Source organism: Amia ocellicauda, chromosome 14, assembly GCF_036373705.1.
Source record: "Amia ocellicauda isolate fAmiCal2 chromosome 14, fAmiCal2.hap1, whole genome shotgun sequence".
NCBI lineage: Eukaryota > Metazoa > Chordata > Actinopteri > Amiiformes > Amiidae > Amia > Amia ocellicauda.
This window is the reverse complement of record NC_089863.1, coordinates 19,659,373-19,686,553: the sequence shown is the minus strand read 5'-3', so window position 1 is coordinate 19,686,553 and position 27,181 is coordinate 19,659,373. Positions and strand designations below refer to the sequence as shown.

The 27,181-nt window shown below is 44.7% G+C and overlaps 1 protein-coding gene across 3 annotated transcripts; it reads right to left on the bottom strand.

The window, feature by feature from the left end:
* Positions 1-533: 533 nt before the first annotated feature.
* LOC136767831 (zinc finger protein 723-like) lies at positions 534-27,173 on the bottom strand. Of its 3 annotated transcripts, XM_066721863.1 has the most exons (3): positions 26,692-27,173; positions 10,113-11,069; positions 534-790 (listed from the first exon to the last, which is right to left on the bottom strand). In XM_066721863.1, the coding sequence occupies exons 1-3, from the start codon at positions 26,954-26,956 to the stop codon at positions 666-668; spliced, it is 1,347 nt and encodes a 448-aa protein (XP_066577960.1). In that variant the 5' UTR covers positions 26,957-27,173; the 3' UTR covers positions 534-665. The 3 variants fall into 3 exon arrangements, with proteins under 3 accessions (XP_066577960.1, XP_066577961.1, XP_066577959.1); XM_066721864.1 differs by lacking the exon at positions 10,113-11,069 and having other exon boundaries at positions 26,692-27,160; XM_066721862.1 differs by lacking the exon at positions 534-790 and having other exon boundaries at positions 7,617-11,069.
* Positions 27,174-27,181: the final 8 nt, after the last annotated feature.

The following is a 27,181-nucleotide window of genomic DNA, read 5'->3' as shown; positions in this document are numbered from 1 at the left end:
CAGTGGGAAGGGTTGGAGAGGTGGATGTTGAAGTCTCCCAGGAGGATTGTAGGTGAGGACAGCAAGGGGAGGGAGGAGAGAAGAAAGTCGAGTTCATTATGCAGCCTACTGTGCATTTTGTATAAACAAAGCATGAACAGAGCTTTACTCACAATAGACATCAAAAGTTTTATTTGGACTATTTTGCACTTTGGAACTTACACAAATGTAGAAAGTCACTCCAGATTACGTGTTCACATAAGCCGATCGTGTTTTTGTGCCGATTTCATTACACATCCCATTGCTGTAGCCAGTACTTGAACACAAGACGTGCAGCAGCACAGCTCACGGTGGCCTGTGAGGTACAGAAACCTCCACTCTGATCTGGGCGAGTGTGGGGAGACCTTCCCTTCCACATCAGCCCGGGATCTGCACTGTATCTCCCGGTTACAAATGTCTTCTTGCTGTTATTTCAATGCGCACAGTGTATGATTTAAATGTTGTAGCAGGATGTGTGGTAGGGGTATTAGAACACACAGAGAAGACAGGCAAGATGGGGTGGAAGACAGGAGTATGTCTATTTATTTTTAGTTGCCAGAGGCTCCTGGTTGTCCAGGACAATGAGTTTGAAAAAGCAAATGAACAGTTCTCTCTTGCCAGATCTGTCGTCGGGTCACAGGCCAGGGTCAATGCCAGGGGGGGTTGTCATCCAGAAGAAATGTCCTTAACCGTGTCAGCAGCATTTGGTTTTGTTTGTTCTTGCTCTCGCTCTTGTTCTGCAGCACGCCCTCCTTGTCCTTTCGCCAACCAACTATGGAGACAAAGGAGTGGAAAGGTTTCCTGATTATATAGCCCAGGAGCCGGTTGCATAAAACTATATTAGACTGGTCTAAACAATTAGACTGGGGCCGGTAGCATAAAACTATATTAGACTGGTCTTAATTTGACAGTTAGACTAGTCTATGCAAGTTGGTCAGTTGCATAACAATTAAGACTGACTAAGACTTAGACTGAAAAGTTAGCCTCCTCACCCCCAGGCTAACTTGGAACTGAAGTCTATCTTTCCATTGAAAGTGCTGCCCGAGTCTCTGCGACACTGACGCTGTCCCGCACACAGCATTCCCCACAAACAGAGACCCCCCGGCACACTGCAATAACCAGCTCTATATTTTATCTGCACTTCTGTAATTTCGAAAATTGTATTTGTATTATGACCGATTAGTAATTGTGTGCTGTATTTAGCACTTTTGTTTTGCTATTTGCTATCCTAATTCGCCATGGATAAGGGCAAAGGAATACATAATAATAATAAACTCTGCGCTGCTTTGCGTTTAGTACGCGGATGTTTCCTCTTAAATTAGCATATTATTTAATCGTTTCTCCCATCTTTTACAGACCACACAGTGCACACACCGGTTTGACGATGTTAACATTTTCTTCATTTCATCCCACACCTCATGTTTGATTGCATTAGTGAAAGTTTCATTTCACAGCATCAGTGTTCAGGTATTTGATCATATCATATTTGATCTGACATGCAGGGCAGGTGCTACCTATAGGCAGAGCAGGCAATTGCACAGGGCCTCGGGCTTGGAGGCGGGGCCTCCATAACCGTAACATCCCTATATGTGAGTGTTATAACGGGGCTCATTCGAGTCATAATGAGATCGTTACAAAGTGACGTAACCCCTCGGTAGTATAGTGTTAATCCCCCCGTGGTAAGAAGCTCTGTCTATTGGTGTAGAGGGTTTAACACTCTACTATGTCGCGGGGGCCAGTCGAGAATAGGTGTAATGGACCGTGAGCCATAAATCGTGAGAATTGTCCTGTTACAGTGGTCATTGCACATTGTCACCACTTGGTGACTATAAATATTACTTTTGTTTTAACACTGCTTGTGTAACGTAATGTGATGTATACTTTTCTTTGTTTGGAAAGCATAATATCAACACACTTATGCAAGTTTGCTTGTAGAAATACTCCACTGTTAATTTTAACAGTGAGAGACAGAATAACAACAAAAAAATCCAGAAAAACGCATTTCAAAAAAGTTATAAATTGATTTGCATGTTAATGAGGGAAATAAGTATTTGATCCCCTATCAATCAGCAAGATTTCTGTCTCCCAGGTGTCTTTTATACAGGTAACGAGCTGAGATTAGGAGCACTCTCTTAAAGGGACTGCTCCTAATCTCAGCTCGTTACCTGTATAAAAGACACCTGTCCACAGAAGCAATCAATCAATCAGATTCCAAACTCTCCACCATGGCCAAGACCAAAGAGCTGTCCAAGGATGTCAGGGACAAGATTGTAGACCTACACAAGGCTGGAATGGGCTACAAGACCGTCGCCAAGCGGCTTGGTGAGAAGGTGACAACAGTTGGTGCGATTATTTGCAAATGGAAGAAACACAAAATAACTGTCAGTCTCCCTCGGTCTGGGGCTCCATGCAAGATCTCACCTCGTGGAGTTTCAATGATCATGAGAACGGTGAGGAATCAGCCCAGAACTACACGGGAGGATCTTGTTAATGATCTCAAGGCAGCTGGGACTATAGTCACCAAGGAAACAATTGGTAACACACTACGCCGTGAAGGACTGAAATCCTGCAGCGCCCGCAAGGTCCCCCTGCTCAAGAAAGCACATGTACAGGCCCGTCTGAAGTTTGCCAATGGACATCTGAATGATTCAGAGGAGTGGGTGGAAGTGATGTGTTCAGATGAGACCAAAATCGAGCTCTTTGGCATCAACTCAACTTGCCGTGTTTGGAGGAGGAGGAATGACCCCAAGAACACCATCCCCACCGTCAAACATGGAGGTGGAAACATTATGCTTTGGGGGTGTTTTTCTGCTAAGGGGACAGGACAACTGCACCGCATCAAAGGGATGATGGACGGGGCCATGTACCGTCAAATCTTGGGTGAGAACCTCCTTCCCTCAGCCAGGGCATTGAAAATGGGTCGTGGATGGGTATTCCAGCATGACAATGACCCAAAACACACAGCCAAGGCAACAAAGGAGTGGCTCAAGTAGAAGCACATTAAGGTCCTGGAGTGGCCTAGCCAGTCTCCAGACCTTAATCCCATAGAAAATCTGTGGAAGGAGCTGAAGGTTCGAGTTCCCAAATGTCAGCCTCGAAACCTTAATGACTTGGAGAGCATCTGCAAAGAGGAGTGGGACAAAATTCCTCCTGAGATGTGTGCAAACCTGGTGGCCAACTACAAGAAACGTCTGACCTCTGTGATAGCCAACAAGGGTTTTGCCACCAAGTACTAAGTCAAAGGGGTCAAATACTTATTTCCCTCATTAACATGCAAATCAATTTATAACTTTTTTGAAATGCGTTTTTCTGGATTTTTGTTGTTGTTATTCTGTCTCTTACTGTTAAAATACACCTACCATTAAAATTATAGACTGATCATTTATTTGTCAGTGGGCAAACGTACAAAATCAGCAGGGGATCAAATACTTTTTTCCCCCACTGTAGTTGTAAAGTACATGAAGTAAGTAAATGGTAAATAAGTACATTTATTTCTGGGACTGCTATTGGAAAAGTTAAGATGAAAAGTGGTCTGTTTTTTGTACTTGTGACAGTTGAACGAAATCACTGAATTTAATTAAGCCAACTGCTAAATTAATCTTACAAATTTATCAAGTGCATAATAAGTGTGAGAAGATTTTTTTTCTATGCTTGGTTTTTCAGCTAATCCAATAAATGAACTGAAATCTCATAGGCCTATTTATACCTCAGTAAGATTATTTTTAGAGGTTAAGACACAGTCAAGTCACAGGTGTGCAATAATAATTTATTTGTTACAAATAGAAAACGAATATCATTAATTAATATAATTGTTGTTATTCTTGTTTGCTAATTTGTTCAGTTTAAAAGTTTATATTTTTCTATCAACACCTGCTTTTTTGTGACTAAACGCCAATGCAAATGCAGGCAGAAACTGCGCAACAATGCCGGCAATGTTTACTTCGAGCCGCTAACCTCTCTTTAAACCCTCATATCCTGACATTATCAGCTGCATTATTCTGGGGACAGTCCGGCGCACGGACACTGCGCACACACTGAGCATGCGCACCCACGTGAACGCGCACAAACTCCAGTTCAGTCACACCGAGTCAACTGACCGACATCTTAACCACCGTCGCAGTGCCGGTTAACACCATTTTAGGCAATCAGAGTTTGTCAACCCTGACTTTCCTTGATAACCCCGAGTTAAATATGAGTAGGTTAAACTCCCATCGTAGTGCAGCCCTCAGGTCTGATGGGCTGCACCTGTGCTGATTGCATCAGTATGGAGGGTGATCAGTGCCAAAATTAAGATGAACGTGATTATGAACATGAAGATGATTATGAACTTGAAGATGAACATGAAGATGATTATGAAGACGAGCATGAAGAGGATTATGAACGTGAACATGAAGATGATTATGAGCACTGGATAGGACAATAAGCGCACTGGTCCCGCCCACCAGCTCTGATTCACAGAGTTCAATGTTTTGTCACATCGAAAAAGAAGAGAGACGCTACGAAATGTAGAAGTGCATTGAGAAATGTGAATAGCAAAGAGACAAATGGGAAATAAATATATACATGTTGAAACTAATGAATGTATAAATACATGTTGAAATAAATAAACAAATAAATAGACGAATAAATAAATAGATAGCCCTAAAAAACATCATCCATACATCATAATTTGGACCCAAAAAATACCACTGATGAAGATGAAGATGCAGACTGTCCGCTTTTACAATGTTGCCATAGAAAGTGGTCAGAAGTCAGAGGCAGAGCGATGGCGGACAGACGTGTTTCAATGGAAGTTAAAACTGAATAGTTTCCATATTGTTTTTTTTTTTTTTTTTTTTGTTTCGGGAAAATTTAAAATCTACTCGCTCACACGGTATCTATATATAAAGGGAGGTGTTAGAATAAGTCCTAGATTTGACTCTATTGCAATAATTTTAGGCTTTATACAATGTATTGTGTAGCTATAGTACACATACATAAAGATATAGGAAGGCTATATTCATAACGTAACGACTGGGCGGGACTCGAACCCGCTCTGCCGCGTCACAATGCACATTCGCCGCAGCGCCATAGCGAGGCTCCAGAGCACTGGGTAAGACGCACGACTGTGAGACTGGTATTTTTTCAGAGTATGGAGGATTATCCAAGCTTACATTTTAAATACATACACAGAGAAAATAAATACACGATTATACAAATACATGGACATTTAGGGCTATCTATTTATGTATTCATCTATTTATTTATTTATTTAAACATATATTTATACATTCATTAGTTTCAACATGTATATATTTATTTCCCGTTTGTCTCTTTGCTATTCACATTTCTCAATGCGCTTCTACATTTCGTAGCGTCTCTTGTATTTTTTTTTTTTCGATGTGACAAAACATTGAACTCTGTCAATCAGAGCTGGTGGGCGGTAGCCAGTGTGCTTATTGTCCTATCCAGTGCTCATAATCATCTTCATGTTCATGTTCATAATCATGTTAATAATCATCTTCATGTTCATCTTCATGTTCATAATCATCTTCATGTTCTTCTTCATGTTCATAATCATCTTCATGTTCATCTTCATAATCATCTTTATGTTCATAATCATGTTCATCTTAATTTTGGCACTGATCACCCTCCATACATCAACCATGGTGGGTGTCAGCTCCTGATCCTGGAAGTGCTGCCGGCCTCATGCTGCTGTCCATGGTCCTGTTGGCCAGAAAGGAGAGAAACCAAGCATGCACATAGTAATCATCTATGACCCGCCCGCTTATCCTGCTACAATGTGTATTTAAAGCTTTTGATAAAGTTCCACATCAAAGACTGATCCTCAAATTGGAAGCTGTAGGCATTCAGGGTAATGTAAGTAGATGGATTATGAACTGGTTGATGTATAGGAAACAAAGGGTGTCGATTAGAGGAGTTGCTTCTAACTGTAGTGAGGTTGTTAGTGGAGTTCCACAGGGATCAGTACTAGGGCCTTTGCTTTTTCTAATCTATATTAATCATCTGGACTCTGGGATAGTTGGCAAACTTGTCAAATTTGCAGATGATACCAAAATAGGTGGCTCAGCAGATACAATCTCAGCAGCACAGGCCATTCAAAGGGACTTAGATAATATTCAGTTGTGGGCCGACACATGGCAAATGAAATTCAATGTGGACAAGTGCAAGGTATTACATGCAGGTTACAAAAATGTCCACTATAATTACACTATGGGAGGAACAGAACTAGATGTAGTAACGCATGAGAAAGACCTAGGAGTCTATGTGGACTCCTCACTTCTTCCATCCAAACAGTGTGGGGAAGCAATGAAAAAGGCAAACAAAACGTTAGGGTATATTGTCAAAAGTGTAGAATTGAGAACAAGGGCAGTAATATTCAGACTGTAACAATGCGCTAGTTAGAGCTCATCTGGATACTGTGTGCAGTTCTGGGCTCCACACTTCCAAGAAAGATATCGCTGCTCTAGAGGCAGTTCAGAGAGCAACCAGACTTATTCCAGGTCTGAAGGGAATGTCCTACAGAGAGACTGAGGAACTGAACCTTTTCACCCTGGAACAGAGGAGACTACGTGGGGACTTGATCCAAGTCTTCAAAATCATGAAAGGCATCGACCACATCAAACCAGAGGAGCTTTTCCAGATCAGCAGTGGGACACGCACTCGGGGACACAAATGGAAATTGGGCTTCATTCATTCAAGACGGAAACAGGAGACACTTCTTCACACAGAGAGGTGTCACAATCTGGAACAAACTCCCCAGCGATGTGGTTGGGAACATTTAAACATAGATCCTTGGATCACTTATTAATGCACGCCAAATGAGCACCATGGGTCGAATGGCTTCCTCTCCTTTGTAAACTTTCTTATGTTCTTATCTCTTGACATACCCCCTCCAGAGTTGGGGGTTTCCGATTATACACCTGTGTATACTTTCCAGTCCACTGTAAAGCTGTGTACTAGCCAAGGCAAATTGATTGGCTCCCTTACAATACTATATCAACCATAATTAACCTTGTAACTCTGACAATTGCTCTATAGAACAAATGCAGTCTGCCACTATCAAGCATGTCCTTCTTCCTGTTCTGACAATTATCTCATTACCAATATCCAGCCCTATTTACTACAATCCTGGTTATCTTAAGTTTTTCAAGAGAGGTTAATGGCCTATTCCTTTCCCTTACTCTTCTACGGATGAGGGGAGTTAAATTCTGTGGTGCTTAGTGTAAGCCCACCCTGACGACTTTCCCTGCACAGTTATTAGAAACAATAACTTTAAGTCATGTAAGTTGCAACATGAAACATACTCACCATCAAAGCAGCTGTTGGGTTTAGAGCAGAGGTGGCTAACCCTGGTCCTGGAGAGCCACAATCCTGCAGGATTTCTAAATTACCAATTCATGGATACCTTACACTGAGTGACATTTTGCCTAATTAAGATCCACACTTGGTTCAATTAACACTCTGGATAGAACAAAAGCTTGTAGACCTACAGCTCTCCGGGACCAGGGTTAGCCACCCCTGGTTTAGAGCAATTCCCTTCTTGCTGGCTTGCCAATTCATAAGGAATACAATTTGGAAGGAATTCACAGAGCCACAGCAGATCAATAAGATGTTTATTCGAGAATGGTAATAAAATAATATAAAGCAGCAGGTGACAGAGATACAGGGGATGCCCAAAAAAAGAGGTGTGGGCATTTTTAGGTCAAGCCCTCAAAACAGAATAAAGAAAAAGTCCATATATGGGATTACTTGAAAGAAGACATTAATATTCACTGATTATTAATATGCAAGTAAAATAGATTATATTGGCTACTGAACAAACAATATAGATGAGGAAATACGATGCCTCTTTGTCATGCCCATTAGGTATCATTCCACCTCATTACTTCTGTGACCTTGTGAACTACTCCTAGGAACAACAGGAAGGGTTTATTGTGTTAACCAGTTTTAACTCATCCCCTGAAAGGTTCAAGGCAAGGAAAATGAAATGTGTTTGGAACCGAGTGTCTCTGCTTGCTACAGGTTTCTCAAGACACAGTAAGAAAGGCAGATACAAACAGGCCCTGTCTGAGGAAATAAGTTCAAACCAGCTGCTGATCAATTCCAGCAGTTCTCACAGAGGTTACCATTCTCTGTCCAGCCTTGCAGCTGGTGACAGAGTGCATGTCCTCATCAAGACCTGATGTCAGTTTTGCAATTGTGTCCTTTGTAATTGTTTCCCAAACCTTTCCCAAAGTAACACCCCTGGGACAATGAGGTCAGCTCTTCACATCCCCAACATGCAGCTGAAACAATAATCACATCCATGAACCTTCAGAACTAATATTTTTCCTGTTTGTAACAATGACACATTTTTATTTCCACCTATTGACATAAGTCTTGACATAAGACATGAGTTCAAAGTTCCTGCCAACTGTTCAGTGAGATGGCTGCAGTTGTTTTCCTTTGATCAGTTTTTCAAATCTAGTCTGTTTTTAACAACGCCGATCTCGGGAGTTCTAGTCAGAATTTATTACGTGCACGGGAGGAACAGTGCAACACAGAACTCAAAGGATTTTAGGGCAGCATGACACTGTTCCCCAAGAGTTTTAAGACAAAACAAAACTTTTATACCCTCAAGGGGCCTTATTAACATATTATAATCATTGTCTGGACATTTCTAATAACTATAGCAATGATTTAATTGGCATTCTAAACTAAGCCTTCCCAGCTCATGAATAATAACCATTAACCTCTGAATTGCCAGTTGCATTGGAAGGTAAATTGCATATAATACATTGCAAGAAAGGAATGTGAACTGCTGGTAACCAAGTTAGGAGTAACAGCACACCAAGGACAAAGGCAGGATAGGATGTTAATACTTTCCCCCACAACACTTTAGTTTTGATGTCACTGCCATGCCACACCCCCCTAAGGAAGCATAAACCCCAGGTTGGGAACCAGGGCTCTAATGGCTAACTTTGCTTATTGACAGTTACAATGTACTGGTTTACTTGTTTGATGTAGGAGTTAGTTTTCATGTCATGGTTATTTTACTGCATTAATTGTGATATTTCTTGTATTTGATTTCAATTTACTTTATAATGTACATTTATATGTATAATATTAACATAACATGTTTATTGAAAAATGTATTAAAAGTCCCCTTAAGTCCTGTACTTAAATCAAATATAATGTGGGGTGAATATTACAACTAAATATTCCTTATTACAAATGTTTGATTGCATTATTCAATATTTTTATACATAAGTAAATGTAATACAGCTCCAGCTTTGTGCTCTTATTAAGCAGACGATGTTTCATAATATTGTTCCCCCAATGCATCACTTTGTATGACTTCTGAGCCATTACAACTTGGTTTACATTTGCAGGCACAACAATAACTCTGCTTATAATAAATCAACACAATCGATACAGATGTTTGCATTTTATAGTACTCCAGGAAATGTAAAGAAATTCAACCACATATGAACAAGACTATGATACAAAAGATAATGATATTGAGGGAAATTGGCAGGACAGTGATACAGACAGTCTTATTGTGGTCCTGGAGATGAAAGGCTGTACGTCACAATCTCTTTACCTATAAGAAGTCTGGGCTCTTCGGCAAATGATGCCAAGATGATCGTGCCTATATACAAGTTTAGGGAGATGTACTGTATTAAATAGGGCTTCAATGCACTATTATGAAAACAAATCTCTGACTTTTTCATGTGCAGAGACCTGCTATTTATTTTAGGACTTTATAAGCTATTTAAAAATCAATTTTAAAAGTTTTCAAATGTGTTAACACAAACCTTTGTTCCTTATGGAATAGAGCCCTGTTGTGTTGGCTTATTTTTATGGGCTCACCTTCTTGCTTTATTTTCATTATTCAAGATTCTGTGATCCTGTGTGAATTCGCAAGTGAGATGTAAGGTGACCTGCATGAATGAAACTCTTCCCACACTGGGAGCAACAGTATGGTTTCACTCCTGTGTGAATGCGCTGGTGATAATAAAGGCTTGCGGTTTGACTGAAGCACTTCCCACACTGGGAGCAGCAGTATGGCTTCTCTCCAGTGTGAACCCGCTGGTGAGATTGAAGACTACCTGCATGTCCGAAGCTCTTCCCACACTGGGTGCAGCAGTATGGCTTCTCCCCTGTGTGAATGCGCTGGTGAGATTGAAGACTTCCTGCATGACCAAAGCTCTTTCCACACTGGAAGCAACAGTACGGTTTCTCTCCTGTGTGAATGCGCTGATGATAATTAAGACTTGCTGCCTGACTGAAGCTCTTGCCACACTGGGAACAGCAGTATGGTTTCTCCCCTGTATGAATGCGCTGATGAGATTTAAGGTTGTTTGCCTGACTGAAGCTCCTCCCACACTGGGAGCAACAGTAAGGTTTCTCTCCTGTGTGAGTGCGCCTATGAATTTTAAAGTTTGCATAGTTACTGAAAGTCTTCCCACACTGGGGGCAGCAATGGCAGCCCTGATGTTTCCCAGTTTGTTGTGAGGGGCGGGTGTGTGAGCTGGAGGGTCTAGGACACACCTGTGTGTGCTGTGAAGGTGGGCTCTCATCCTTCACTGCTTCGTCATTCCCTCCACTGAGCCTATTCTGTAAGGCAACAGATTCTGTTTCATATAATCCATCTACAGGGAGCTCGGGTTCAGGTTTACCTAGGTCTCCTGTAATATTCTCCAGTTTAAGAATACAGAGGTCATCTTTCAGAAGTGTATGCACATCTAAATCCAGTTCATTGTCCTCTGTCTTAATGTGATCAGTTGCCACACTGGGTTCACACTGGGTTCCAGTAGAGCTCAATTCATCACTACCTGCACTGGGTCCACACTCAGATCCCAGTGCCCAGAGTCCCTGTGATAAACCCTCAGTCTGTGGCTCTGCCTCCAGTCCCCTGAGCTCCTCTTCACCCCTGTGCTGCTTGGTCAGCCCCAATTTGTCTTCGCTAGCTATGGACTCTGTGTCCTGCCTCAGACTGGAGCCCCACTCCTGCTCAGTGGGAGCCCTTTCACCAGAGTCTGGGAGAGCGCTGGCCTTTGCAGGTCCTGGTGGAGAGAAGACAGGAGAACAGCATTGAGAACAGTAGCTCAGAGAACAGGCCACGAGTACAGATCTGAATAGCATCCAGGCACACTGTACAATGTATCTATACCAAATACTTTGTAAACATGACAAAAGCACTAAGTTACAAATATTGCTCAACATCACACAAACGGTGACAACTGTAAAAGCAATGCATGCATTTCATAGCGCAGCAACAACAGGGCTGAAATGCACAAACATCTCTAACAATTTCACACATACCAAAGTCATCACAAAAAAATAAAATAAATCAAATCATATTCATAACTAATTTACCAACAAAATTTGAACACCTCTTTTAAAATGTGATGCATAGCCTATATAAAATCCTGGTCAAGGGAAGAGGGCTTTACATTTATGGTGAATCTTTTAAACTAGGGACCAGGGGGGCAGGGAGCTCCGACAATGGGAGATGTTCCACTAAGGAAAGAAAACAAAGCAAAACTGCTAGTAGGAAAGTTCTGAAATGTTTGTACCTCAATGCCAGGAGTATAAGGAACAAGATGTTAGACCTAGAACCACAGTGCTGGCCGGTGAGTATGATGTTGTAGAAGTGACAGAAACATGGCTTACAGAAAATGATGGTGATGAATACAAGTTGAAAGGATACACACAGTTTAGGAGAGACAGGCATAATTGAAGAGGTGGTGGGGTAGCAGTATATGTCAGAAATGAACTCAGATTATGTCCTGCTAATGAAACAATATTTGTGAGTTAAACTTTTGAATAAAAGATCTGGAGGATTAGTGGTAGGAGTGTGTTACAGACCACCCAACTCAGATATTCAGCAAGATGTTGCATTGTACAGTGTAATCAGGACTGCATGTAGCAAGGATGTGGCTGTTATAATGAGGCATTTCAAATTTCCCAAACTTAGACTGGGAAAGCGCAGTTGGGACTACAGAAGCAGAAATAGAAATGGTTGAGATGGTAAATGACTGCTTTCTAACTCAATTTGTCAGGGAACCAACCAGAGAGAGCGCATGCATTGACTTGATCTTTTCAAATGACCAAGATAGAGTCAGAGGGTCACTGGTTGGAGAACCAATGGCAAACTGTGATCACAATATGGTTAGCTTTGAGGCATTCTTTAAAAAAAACAAGGACCAAGTCTTAAACAATGGTCTACAATTTTAGAAAAGCAAACCTTGACTGTATGAGGCGGCATTTAGAAGAGGTAGACTGGAGCACACTGGATACAGATTCAGTTGAAAATGGATGGTTATATTTTAAGAATATAATACTTGAGGCTCAGGAGAAATGTGTACCAAAACTTGTTCCAAAAGAAAATGTTATATAGCACATACAAAAGAAAGACAAAAAATACAAAGAATATATAGATCTGCAAAGAGATTGCTTTTCCTGAAGCCAGGAATCAGGAAAGCAAAGAGGGAAATAGAAAGAAACATAGCTCTTAGAGCTAAAACTAATGCAAAGAGCTTTTCTCTATTCAAAAACAGCAAGAGGTAAATAAAGAAGAAAGTGAAACTGCTAAATGCTAAAAATGAAAGCATCTTAGAAATCACATTTCACAGAGGTTTTAACAAAAGAAAAGAGATAACATGCCACAGGTTAACAATCAGTCCAGTCAAACCCTAAGAGGGATCATGATAAATGAGGAGGAGGTACTAAATGGACTAGCAGAATTAAAAACAAAAAAATCACCTGGGCCAGATGGGATATTTCCAACAGTAGTTAAAGAAATGAGGGAAATTATTTATAGGCCGCTAACTCGATTATTACAAATGACACTTAGAACAGGGGATTTGCCAACTGACTGGAAGACAGCAAATGTCATACCAATCCACAAGAAAGGGGACAAAACTGAGCCAGGAAATTACAGACCAATCAGTCTCCCCTGCACACTTGTACAATTATGATGATTAGAAAATAGAGGAACATCTTAATGAAAACCATATTCTTGGAGATAGTCAACATGGGTTTAGACGAGGCAGATCATGTCTTACTAAATTATTAGAGTTTTGTTGAACATGCAACTGCAGCTGTAGATCATGTGAAAGCATATGATATGATATACTTAGATTTTCAGAAAGCTTTTGATAAGGTTCTATACCAAAGACTGATCCTCGAATTGAAAGCTGTAGGCATTCAGGGTAATGTAAGTAGATGGATTATGAACTGGTTGATTTATAGCAGTGGTCTCCAACCCTGGTCCTTGAGAGGCCCAATCCACTTCATTTTATAGGTCACCTCAACTCACCAATTTCTAAATACTGGGATCACATGGGAGTTATTAACAAATTAAGGGTATTCTTGCCTTCACATGTTGAAGGTATTCAGATGATTACTCCAATGGTTTCTAAATGATCATATTCAGGTGAGGGCTGACACCTGGCAGATGAAATTCAATGTGGACAAGTGCAAGGTATTACATAGCAATTTTTTGTTTGCAGCTTGAATGCCTTGAATATCAAATAATGTGCTGGTACTAGCCTGTCTTATTCCCACAATTCATCAGTAACACTCATAGGTGTACCTCTATGGGTATTGTAACAAGTCCGGCGGGGAATGAGTCACATCTTACACCAGTCGTGATGCTCAAATAAAGGGGTTTATTACACACAGAGAGGTTCGCCTCAGGGCGCTTGACCAACACTCCGGGCCGGCTCCACACTTACACTCCTCGGGGTGCTGCTCCCACAAACCCCACGAACTAAACACTATATACCCCAGACTATGCGTGACCAACCAACTATAGGTCCAACCCCCCTACCGGTAGTACACCTATCCCCGGTCGTACACCCTATGTAATCAAACCCAATTAACCCATCTCAACACAAAGCATAAGCATGACAGGGACTCACTTTAGCAGGGACCCTCCCACAATCACATGCACAGTGTCCTGGCACTCCTGTTGCATACGGCATATTCCTACGCCGCTATGCAAGAGGGACTAGTCCCCAACAAGACTAGTCACATACGGTTTGCCCTATAACACTGCACATAGTGCGGTCGGATGTACTAACAGTGAAATTAACGCAAGAATGTGCGTTCCTCCACGCCAACTTCATGTCTGGCGTACGTACATTTCTCATGGTTTTTGTCCGCTGGCGACTCCTACAGGCAATGAAGTGAAGTTGCAAACAGTACACTACGAATTGTTGTACAAGTCTATCGCACTACAGCCTGTGAGAAGCATTGCTATTAATTTGCAATTTATAAACTAATTAAAATACTATAGTCACACGAGCCTTATGGGAATATTCTATCAATTATGCAATTAAGTAAGAATGTATAAAAGCATGTGCAGATTGATACAACCCATAGTCTATGGCAATGGCAGCGTTGGCCTTATTAGAGGACTTTGCTAATGGCAGAATCCGAGGATAACGAGTGTTTAGGGACCACAATGATTTTCTGGCAAACGATGCTGACTGGCTTATCAGCCGTTTTAGATTTCCAAGGGCTATCCTCTTGGAGCTCTGTGCTGAGTTGGGTCCGGATTTGCAGAGAGAGACAGCGAGGAGCCACGCAATACCCGTTTCCCCTACAGGGGCTGACAGCACTTGGTTTCCTGGCAACTGGTTCTTTCCAAAGGGAACTGGCAGACCGCTCAGGAAGAAGCCAGTCGTCTTTGAGCCACGCAATGCCAGCTGTATGGGACGGGATCATCCACATGTCTACCAGGTATATAAGGTTCCCATACGATGCAGTTGACCAGCCAAACATTAAAGCTCAATTTGCAGCGATAGCCGGTTTTCCTAATGTAATCGGAGCGATCGACTGCACACACATTGCTATAAAGGCACCATCTGAAGAAGAATTTGCATATGTGAATCGGAAACATTTCCATTCAATAAACGTGCAGATAATATGTGATGCACAAATGCACCTAACAAATATTGTAGCAAGGTGGCCTGGGTCAACCCATGATTCATACATCCTTACAAACAGCATGGTTGGGATGAGGCTCCAAGCTGGCAGGGTGCGCGATGGGTGGCTTCTTGGTGAGTGAGTCCACTTGCTTGTAGGACTCAAAGCAGTCAACCTGGATGGTATCATCTAAAACTTCGTGACATATCTCTTGGTGCCCACTTTTAGGTTATGGTTCTATTTAATTTTATTTTTATTATTGTTTTTGCAGTTTAATTATTCAACTGCCCATCAGGAGACCGCGGTTATCCACTAAAGACGTGGCTGTTAACCCCCCTCACCAACCCATAAACTGGGCATCATTGTAGCTGCGCTCTTGGTCATTCTCGCACTCGGTCAGTTGTAGAGCGGGCCATTGGGCAGCTGAAATGTCAGTGGCGCTGCATTGACAGGACCGGGGGGATGCTGTTATACCGCCTGCCAAGGTGTGCCGCATCGTGCTGGCCTGTGGTGTGCTGCACAATGTCACGCACAGGCACAGCATACCACTTGGTGAGGTGGCAGCACCGCCAGATGACCCCGACCCAGGACCAATGTATGTGCAGCCCAATCAACAAGCCATTCAGGCCCGTCAATATGTGATTGCGACAATATAAATGGTAATCAGAGACAAAGTTCATTTTTTGACCAATTCCTTTAATGAGTGGCTTGTCTGTGAGTACATCAGTGATATTTTTCAGGTGACTTAATTTCTCCGATGGCCATAACGATTTGCTGTTGTGACTCCAGAACAGCATGCGTCAAGACGCGGCCAGACGGATGGGCCTCAGCACTGGGGGGAGCACTGGAAACGCAAGAGACACTGGAGACGCTGGACAAAATGGGCCCTGGCTGCTCAGGGGGGGGCGGACTCCAAGTGCGTGCCAGTGGACGTTCCTGCTGTTGCACCATATAAATCAAAATAAACACAGGCACATGTTAATTGAGATTTGAGTCTGTTCCTTATTAATGGGTACACGCATTTGCCATAAATGCAATGGATACGTAAAATCTCTGGTGTACTTTTGGTCAGCTACATTGCATGCATTTGAAAATTAAATGCAGGCTGGTAAGCTATGTGTACCACAGTTAAGCAAAAAAATTGGAAATGAGTTACCTTCGTGGCAGTCCTGTAGTATATCCGAGTCTCCCACAGCATCAGATACTATTCCAGAGAGTACAGTGACACCCATGATAGAGGCAACTCTCTGCTCAAAGGGTGTAAGTTCATCGACCCCTGTACCACTGCCTGTTCTGCCCACACTTTGTCGGTGTGCAGCAGTTCCCTGCTTAACTTCCCCCCAGACAAGGTCGTCGCAAAACTAGTGACCAGAATTATATTTTTCGGTTTGTCTGGGGGAGCAAAATGGAGAGGCTGAAGAGAGTGCAAATGGTGAAGGGTACCCTGGATGGAGGCAGGGGGGTCCCGGACGTTGTGCGGCTTATAAAGGTGCAGGGGCTGGCATATGTAGCGTAAGGTACACTTATAAATTTCAATTCACAAAAATCGTTAAACAAAAAAGGTTATAAACACATTGACTACAATACCGGTTAGTAAGACAAAGGTGAGTCTCTCATTAGTATTGTTAGTCAGACTACTTAAATAACTACGCAGGTTAGTATTTATGTCAGGTAACTTCTCGTTATATATATATATCAGTCTCATTTACGTTTAGGTGCCGAGAAAGATCCTATCATTACTTGTTACCACAATTTCCCTTAACTGATTAATATTCAATGATTAAGGATAGGCAGGGCCACCAATAATCTAATGTCTATTAACTTCTGTCAATTTCAGACTAAACAGTTAAACAGGAATGAGAAGATATTTCTCGGCGTTGACAGATTTTATTTCAAAAATTATCAACAAAACAGTTTAATGCAACACACATTTATATTTAAGAAAACGAAATGATATTACACATTCTAGAGTTATGAATCACAGATTAACATTTCTAATTGATTTGAGTCTTGGACTCAGGTTTCCCTCCAATAGTGAGAGAAACCTTTGTCCAGCAGGGGGCATCGAACTGTATTTGACAGTCTCTTTCTTTTCCTTGCAGGGAGCTGATCCATCAGGCCAGACCAGACGAGACGGGGAGGTGCCGGTTGACAGAGCTGCAGAGTCCTGGGTCCTCGGAGCGGTCCGGAGGCCGAGGCGAGTGGAGATTGGGACGGACCAGGAGCGACAGGGGACCTAGCCAGAGGAGACGGCGGACTCCTCACGGAGTGGGTCCCATCCAGAAGCCCGGCCGACCATCTACCCGGAGCCCGGCCTGACCAGGACTGCTCCCTGCTGACGTCACCAGCCAGGATCCAGGAGAGGCCTCGGATCCCAGGAACCGACCAGGCCGATCGGCAACGTCCCTGAGGGAGGCCTCCTGCAGCCAGGGCCCGGACTTCTCCCCGCAAGGCCCGCTCCCTGCAAGAGCCCCGGAGGTGGAAGCTGCTCCCCAGCCAGGTGGACTTGCCCCGACCTCCGGATTGACAGCCTCTGGACCCTTCTCCCAGGTAGGAAAGCGCAGCATGGCCCAGCGAACCGCCGGTGTGAGGCGCCATAATGCGGTGCGCTTCAGCCGTGAGGCTGGAGCCGAGACCGCGGCCCTCACCCGGCTGGAGTTCAGCAGGTCCGTGCTGCAGAGGGGCCTGGGCTTTGCCCCTTCTGAGCTGAACTGCGTGGTTAAACTGCCTGGACCTAGGGACGTGTTTGAGGTGAGCTTTAAGAACCCTCAAGTGCTGGAGAGTTTTTGGAATCTATACAGAGAAAAAAAAGATAGTATGCCCCTGAGTGACTTTGTGGTCGATGCCCTGACTGATAGAGAGATTAAAATAGTAACTATCCAGTTTTATAATGAAGCAGTGGCAGAGTATGATGTAGAGGTATGGCTGAGGAGACACTGCGAGATCCTGTCTGAAAGCAGGAGAGTTAATGATGAGGACGGGGTCTGGACCGGTGCTCGGCGGTGGCAGGTGCGCCTGCAGGTGGAAGTGGCCGCCATCGGCGGAGTACGCCATCTGCCGAGCACCGTGGTACTAGGAGCAAATAGGGGGCTTGTCTTCTACCATGGCATGCCCAAATTATGCAGGAACTGCGGGGCCCTGGGTCATTTATCCGCAGCCTGCACTGTTGTTAAGTGCAAGGTCTGCGGCGGAGAACATCTGACCAGGGCCTGCAGCAGGAGAGGGCCTGCAACCTGTGCGGTGGGGGAGGTGGTGGAGAGAGAGAGAGAGAATCAAGTGGAGGCTCCTCCAAAGGTGATACCCCAAGATGGGGGTAGAGAGGAAACAGTCCTCAGGAGTCTCATCGGCTCCCTCTCTGACTCTGGGTCATAAGTGGAGGCAGAGGGGGAGTGGACAGTGGTAGCGGGGAAGAGGAGGAGAGCAGAAAAGAGGAGCATGGGTAGGGGGGGTATGATGAATAAAAGGATCCACTGTGCAGATTCTCCCCCCCCTGCCAGCTCCTCCCCCGCTGCAGAGACCTCTCCCTCTAATTTCTACACGCCCCACTCTGACTCCGGAGAGGAGAGCAGTGGGCCTTCTCCACTGCCCCGAGTGGGCAGCCTGGTGGATGAGAGGCCCCCTAGAAATAACATCCCTTCTGCCCCACAACTGAGACTCTCCCAGGGGAGGGGTCAGGTATGCCCTCCCGGCAGTAGTGGGAGAGCCGCAGGTCGTCAAGAGAGGAGAATCGGCGCCAGCGTCCTTTCCCATAAAGACCTCAGGGACGTAATGGCAAGGTCACTGGCGCTGGGGAGGAGGCCTGCGGCAGCAGACAGCCGGGAAGGGAGAGACCACCCCCTCCCCCACCATTAGTTAAAAGAACAACTAGCGGGGTCTACACAGTTCTCTCCCCAGTTGTACACAAAGCCTCTGCCTGCCATCTGCTCGTCGGGCCTCGGCCACAAAGGAACCAGGGAGAACCTCCAGCACCCCGGGCCCTGAGCCCAGTGGAGTTTCGCCAGCCTTACCGGGTGGCGGGAGCCGAGCCCCCCCCATAGTCTTCCTAGAGGATCAAGCGGTGAGGCAAATGATTGAAATGATGGGTGCTAGCGCTAAGCTAGGTGAGGGAGAAGAGAGGAGTGGGGAAGAGAAAGGTTTCTTTACATGATTGTTACGGAGCGGGTAATTGCCCTCACAGCCATTATGGCATTAATTATTATATCAATAAATGTGAGGAGCATTGCTGAGGTGAAAAAGAGGACCGATGTTTTAAACTCTCTGGCTGGAATGAAGGCGGATATCATCTGTTTGCAGGAGTGCGGCATCCCGTTCCAAAAGGAATATAAAGATCTCCGGGACACTTGGACCCTAGGAGAATCCTTCTGGTCGGGGTCCAATGTGTACTGAGCGGACGGGATTGCCGTACTCCTGATAAACCCCTTCATAGAGGTAAAAGCATTTAAGGTTATAGAGGCGGGCAGACTGGCCAGCCTCGATTTTAAATACAAGGGGGCTGTATTGAGGCTGGTCAATGTCTATGCCACCACCAGCCAGAGAGAGAGAGTCCTCTTTCTCCCTCAGCTACGCCCGCTCCTGATCGGCATCTTGCCAGTTATCATTTCAGGTGATTTCAACTGTGCTCTGAGGGATGTAGACCGGAGTAAGCGCCACAATGATAGATCGAGCAGGGACCTCGCTGCGTTCGTGGAGGACTTTGAACACTGCGACGCAGGGCGGGACCTGGTCCCCTTGTTCACCTGGGTGAGTTCTTCTGGCTCCTCCTTCTCCAGGATAGATCTCGTCCTCCTCAGTAAGCCACTGGAGAGGACCGCCATGTCTTTGGAGGCGGTCTTCTTTTCAGACCACAGGCTCCTGACGACAGAGGTGCTTATCCCGAGCACACGGGAGTCGGGGCCTGGGGTCTGGAAGCTCAACACCTCCCTGCTCGATGACCCTCGTGTTATTAAGACCTTTAGCAGACGCCTCGAGGAGTGGAGGACCCTGAAGGACCTTTTTGATTCTCCCATAGAGTGGTGGGAGATGGTGAAGAAAATGACCAAGGGCTACTTCATTCAGCTGGGGAAACGGAAAGCTCGTGAGAGGCGGGCGAGATATTCCCATCTAAACGCCCGCCTCCAGCGCTTGAGTCTCTTACAGCTCAGAGGCTTCGACCTAGCTGAGGAGGTGGCCCGGGTCAAACTGAGTCTCTCCGCCCTCTATCGGGAGGAGCAAGAGAAGATCAAGGTCCTTTCCAGGGTCCGCATCATGGAGGACGATGAGAAATGCAGCCGCTTCTTCTTCAAGAAAACGAAGGAGAGGCGGCCTGCAATGTCCTCCATGATCAACTCCTCGGGGCAAGAGGTGGAGGGCAGAGAGGCTGTTGAGACAGTGGTGCGGGATTTCTACAGGGAGTTGTATGATCAGAAGGTGGTGGATCAAAATCTGATCCATCACTTTCTGTCCCTGTTGGAGTCCCGCAATGAGGGGGACGAGGAGGAGGAGGAGGATCCAGAGATCACCACCCCTGAACTCTCCCAGGTGATAAAGAGTCTTAACTCTGGAAGGACACCGGGTCCCGACGGGATCCCTGCTGAGTTCTAGAAGATCTTTTGGGAGGTGCTTAAAGAAGATCTGGCCCAGGTCTTGGGGTCGATGTACAGAGAGGGCAGATTGGCCCCTTCTATGAAGAAGAGTATCCTCTCCCTTCTTCACAAGAAGGGAGACCAAAAAGATCTGAGGAACTGGCGGCCGGTCAGCCTCTACAAGTCACCGACTACAAGATACTGGCCAAAGCACCGACGCTCCGGCTGCAGCGGCCACTCCCTCAAGTCGTGGGTCCCGACCAGGTCCGTGGTGCCCGGGGGAGATCGGCGGCCGACAACGCCATGCTGCTCAGGGATGTCGTGGCCTACTCGAACGAGAGAGGGCTTCCCCTGGTCCTAATAAGCTTGGACCAGGAGAAAGCCTTTGATAGAGTGGGCCACGAATACCTGCAGCTCGTCATGGAGAGGATGGGTCTCGCTCTTGGCCTGAGGAAATGGGTTAAGATCATTTACAGCAGTCTAAGCAGCAGGGTCCTTGTGAACCGCCACCTGACCGAACCATTTCCGGTCAGGTCGGGGGTCCGGCAGGGTTGTCCCCTGTCGGCCCTGCTGTACGTCCTCTGTCTGGAGCCGTTCATGCAGGCGATCCGCCGGGACGTCCGGGTGACAGGTTTCCATCTCCCGGGTTCCGGCGGAGAGCAACTGAAGGCCCTGGCCTACATGGACGACGTGGCCGTGGTTTGCACGGACGCTCCGTCCGTGGCCAGGGTCGAGGAACTGCTGGACGGCTTCTGCAGGGCGACAGGGGCCGCTGTCAACAAGGCCAAGAGCGAGGTCTACCTCTCCAGGGCATGGCCTGTCGGCCGGGGCTCGCCAACCGTGTTCCCTGTGAAGCCGTTTATCAAGGTTCTGGGGATCACGATCGACGGGACCAACACGGGCACCCGGAGCTGGGAGGAGGCCATATCTAAGGTCCAAAAGAAGATCCACGGCTGGAGCACAAGGACCTTGATGATGGCTGGTAAGGTGCTGGTCGTAAAGGCCATCCTCTTCCCGATACTCCTCTACGTAGGAATGATCTTCCCCCCCAGACAAGGTCATCGCAAAACTAGTGACCCGAATTATATTTCGGTTTGTCTGGGGGAGCAAAATGGAGAGGCTGAAAAGAGTGCAGATGGTGAAGGGTACCCTGGATGGAGGCAGGGGGGTCCCGGACGTTGTGCAGCTGATAAAGGCGCAGGGGCTGGCCTATGTGGTCAAGAACATCCAGGCTGCTGGCAAGAAAGTGAGTTTCACGAACCGCTTTTATTTTGCCAGCAGCCTGAGACCATTCGGCCTCTGCGCCATGGATAATACCAGGCCGCACTCGTGGGATCCCCCGCCGTTCTACAGGGCGCTCCGAGCCTTTGCGCTCGAAGTAGGCCTCCATAAAGTCGTGCTGGCCTCCTGGGATTATAAGACCATCTTGTAGCCAGATGAGATCTACCCAGGAGACCAGCCGGATAGAAGATTTCCCTCCCGAAACCTGCCGGTTTATCTGGGCTAACGCTACGCACGTTTGCCTCACGAATACGCAGAAAGATGTCTCCTGGATGGCTGTGAGTCGGTGTCTCCCCACCCGAGTGTTCATGCACAGAAGGGGCATAGCTCCTTAGGACACCTGCCCCTATAAGGGTTGCCTGGGGAAGGAGACGGAGGCTCACATCTTTAGAGAGTGCCCCTCCGCCTACAGGGTCTGGCTCCTGTTTTCTCCGTTCCTCCACAGGTTTGCCGTTCCTGCGCGGGCGACCGCCCAGCAGATCTTATACGGTCCTGCCAGGGGATTAACATCTTCCACCCTGAGGTGCTGGTGGCGTGTCGTCTGCGCAGTGAAGCAGGCCCTGTGGGAGGGACGGAATATCTGTCTATTCAATAAGCAGGAGCTGGACCCGATTGTCATCACGCGGAGGGGCATGGTGCTAGTGAGAGACTATGTCAATCTGGAGGGCCATCAGAGGGGCAAGGAGGAAGCCTATAAGAACTGGCATATACAAGATCTGGGGGAGCTCAGGATCCCATGATGGGACCCACCTCCGGGGACGGTCAGTTCCCCCTGCTGGAGCCCGAGTCCAAAATCTTTTAACCATTTTATGAATGATTGTTTTTAAAATGACTTTTAAAAATGAATCTTAACTGTTTTTAAAGATTTAGTTGTTTTTAAATCACTAATTGTTTAGGGGTTTTTTGGTTTAGTTTTGTTCTATTTTTTTGTCAAATACATTGTCCGTTTTGGATTTAATTTTAAATGCATTGGACCTTTTTTGTTTGTTTTTTATTTTTACCTTTTTAATTGTTTCTTTATTTTGGCCAATGCATTTTCAGTTATTTTCAATGTATTTGACTCTTTTGTTGGTAGCATTTTTTGCTTTAATCACGTTTGTTTTGTTGTTTTGTTTAAGCACGTTTATTTGAGTTTATTTGTTATATTAAATCACTATGATTAAAAAAAAAAAAAATCTTAAAATCACTTACAATTTTTAAAATCATGAGTATTAAAATTTGTTTGAATGTTTTTTATTGTAATGTAAAATACTTTTACCAATAAAATAGTATTTTAACTTCCACCTTTATATCAGACCATTTCTTTTTAAGGTCATTTACAGAGCGATTTTCAGATCCCACTGCATTGATGACATCAGCCAAACTCTCCCACTCAGTTTTTTTCCTTTTGTTATTAATTCCGGAGGACAAAGTTCCAAAAATATTTTATTTTCTCGTTTCTACCTCCGATAGCAGCACCTCCAATTCACTTTCCGTAAAGTTTTGTTTCTTGCTGCTGGCTTTTGCCAAAGTGGACTCATTACCATATTTAAATTTATTTAATTACGGGAGGAGACAGGGTGGGGTGTTGTGCTCGTGCATGTGTGCTCAATTTCATGTTAATTGGGATGTACAAAGAGAATGTGCGTGGGATCCTGCATACGAGATTCATACATCTGTTTTTTTGTGTGTACGCACATTTACAGCTTTGTCTGTACGCAATGTTTTAGTATGAATTCAATGCAAGTCTTTGTACATGAGGCCCCAGGTCATTATCGAAATAAATGTGACGGGAGCTTTTCAAATCAAAAACTGAGGTTTTATTAACCTTTCTCCAGAGGTACATCAACTTTCATCTTTCCTATGCAGGTTCTCTAAAACACTCCCTCAAGTGTAGTTGTCTAGCTCATCAAAACGCCCTTATATATCCCACTATCTGGTGACTCCCTACCGTCCAATCACCGCTCTCCGGCTGTGCCACCCAGAGACCGGGGGAGCCACACATCGCGCTTTTCCACCGACAAGGAGCCGGTGCTGGAGCCGGAGCCGCTGCTCAGACTGGGAAGCAGCTGATCTTTAGTTAACCCGCGTTTCCACCGGTTTTGGAACCGGACGCTGACGTCACTGGTGTGGGCGTTCCCAAGCGCGGAGTAGAAGAGAAACACAAAATAATAATCAGCACCGAGACTGCCACTTTAAACCCTATTATACATCCCAATCAAACTCAATAAAGCGTCACACACAGCAGTAATAATCAGCACCGAGGACTGCCACTTTAAACCCTATTATACATCCCAATCAAACTCAATAAAGCGTCACACACAGCAGTAATAATCAGCACCGAGGACTGCGACTTTATACCCTATTATACATCCCAATCAAACTCAATAAAGCGTCACACACAGCAGTAATAATCAGCACCGAGGACTGCCACTTTAAACCCTATTATACATCCCAATCAAACTCAATAAAGCGTCACACACAGCAGTAATAATCAGCACCGAGGACTGCGACTTTATACCCTATTATACATCCCAATCAAACTCAATAAAGCGTCACACACAGCAGTAATAATCAGCACCGAGGACTGCCACTTTAAACCCTATTATACATCCCAATCAAACTCAATAAAGCGTCACACACAGCAGTAATAATCAGCACCGAGACTGCCACTTTAAACCCTATTATACATCCCAATCAAACTCAATAAAGCGTCACACACAGCAGTAATAATCAGCACCGAGGACTGCCACTTTAAACCCTATTATACATCACAATCAAACTCAATGTAAAAAGCTAAACAAAAAACGCGAGATCACATGTAGACGAGCAGAAACGCAAATACAACTATACGAATATTCTCGGATAACAGCCTTTTATTTGTATTGATATTTATTGATGCATTAAATGATTTACACCAATTCGCTATTTCAGACACTTTTACTGTATTGAATAAAATACAAGATAGAGTTACATGCATTCGTCACCGCGCACACAGTTCACATTTTCATTCATTTTGTGGCGTATTTTTACTGTTATTCTTGTTTAAAACACAATGACTAGAGGCTGGCCTATTGATTATGGATGCGGCTGTTTTGGGGGTATTAGCGGCGCAGTCACGGGCAGATCAATAAACTGTCAGACGATCTCAGGTGATGTTAATGGTTGGATGGGAAATTGTGCTTATTGATGAAGTCTGGGATGATGGTCCCAAATCACTGTTGCATTGTCCCTGTTGCCAGACACGCAGCAATGCTCCTATGGTCTGAAAGTTAAATACACAATAATAATAATAATAATAATAATACATTGTCAGCACTGCTGGCGTGTGATCGTTCGCAAAGCTCATCACTGTAACAGATCTTACTGTGCATTTGATCTTCTCTTACTGTACAATATGTATGGTTTGTGTAATTCGCCCCCGTGCTAAGAAAATGAAAGTATTCATAAATTATGAATCATGCGCAAACCAACCCTGGGACACAAGATTCGTAGAGGCGCTGGATTTGGAGTCACACCGCATTTATGCCAGTGAAGAAACTGCCCGTAAGGACTAGATAATAACCAGTTAATTAACAAACAACATTTCAATCTATATCGTCGCATTAACTCTCCATCATCACCTTTCCTTTCACTGAAGCTGCGCTCAGTCGTCTCTCATTGTTGCCATTTGCCAACTCCTAACCTGGTGAGACCATATTGTTACTGAAGTGTCTCTCTCCTGATTTCGCTCATTTCTAATCAAAACTCTCCTCACTGCTCGTGTCTCTGTTGGCATTTTAAACATAGCGGTTGAACTCCATAAATAACTTTTTGTGGAGACGACTTTACCCGCCCCCGGCGCCTTTGCCAGACCGGCAAGTTTTTGGTGCTCGAAAAGGCGGCTCCGTGCGGCCAGGAACCAGTGTTTTTGCGGACAATAACCCACAAACATCCCTCCCTAACCCAACACAATAACACACAAAAGCCAGGATCACTACAAGATTTTATCATTATTGTATAGGATATTAATTGTGTGCGTTTAGGTCTCGAATATGATCGAATATTAAATGTATTAATGTCTTAAAATTCTAGCTAAAACGGAACATTCTAAATGTTCATTTGCTTAAAACCCATTTATGCATCATAAATTAGCATGTAAAATTATAATGTTTAACTGTGAAATGCACATATTAATTGAAAACATAAATGCATTTGATAGTTTTAAGTTACTGTAAAGAAACCATCACAGCAGTTTAGTATTAAGTGGTGCCTGACACTTTCTTTTAGATTTGTCTTGATGGATAGTTTAAATACAACAAACAAACCACACTAGTATTAAAGTACCTCCACTAGTATCCTTTCATAAAGTGCATTTCTAATGTCTACTGTGCCCTATTGGGCTTTATTGTACAGATTTAATCTGGATTGTGTAATACATGTTAAACTGGCTGCTGGAATTATAGTTCCATTAAGTGGATGGGATGCGTTTTATTCTAGTGCTTTTGGTAACTGAATGAATGTTCAAGAAACAATGTCCACAACAATACTTGTTTTGATTTCCTTCAGGAAAGGTTTAGTGTTTTTGCGATACCAAGTATATCATTAAACGAATGGACATTTCCATAGAAGGTGTGCGATAAGATGTGTTTTATTATTACCTTGCATTTGTTTCAGGTTTCATTCACTCAAGGTTGTAATATTTGGAGAATATGCATGGAGTAAATTACATTATTAGATTTGTATTCGCTATGCGCCCCCAATGAACATGAATTTCGCAAATAGTTCTTAAATAACCTAACCTGTGCAACAAACAATTGCGAGTCTATGTTCCCCACTTGTGCACGCCTGTAATGCAAGGGATTATTGGACAGCACACAACTCTGCAGAAAGTGTCATAATAATATTATTATTAATAATTATTTAAACAATTCCATAGTTTGCCATTTACCGGTCTCTCTCCTCCCGGCTCCTCGGCTCTGCACAGGCGGCCCGTCCGCTCCGGAGCTCCAGTGACACACAGCCGCCTCCCCCGCCACCATGAGCTCCTGCAGCCTCCGCCTCAGCGCCTCGTTTTCTCTCTGTCTGCGGGTTATTTCCACCCGGGACTCCGACACCGTCTCTTCCACCGCCTTCCAGATCTCACACAGGGCGGCTCTCATCAGCTCGGCCAGCGCCGAGGACAGGCGGCCGCTCAGAGCCGCGGACACCGACATTGGCCTTCAGTGCAGAGCGATACAATGAAAACAAGCCTCCGGTTCAGATCATCTTCTACTCAGAGACACCGCTGTTGTTGTCAAATACAATGCGAATGAAACTGCAGTCAATGTCTGCTGTTATTGAGCTCGTAGATCATCTGTTGTTGCTTCTCTCGGCTTGAAATAAAGCGCAAACCACACCCCCGCGTCCGGCGCCGCTCAACAAAGAATCAGAGGAATTCC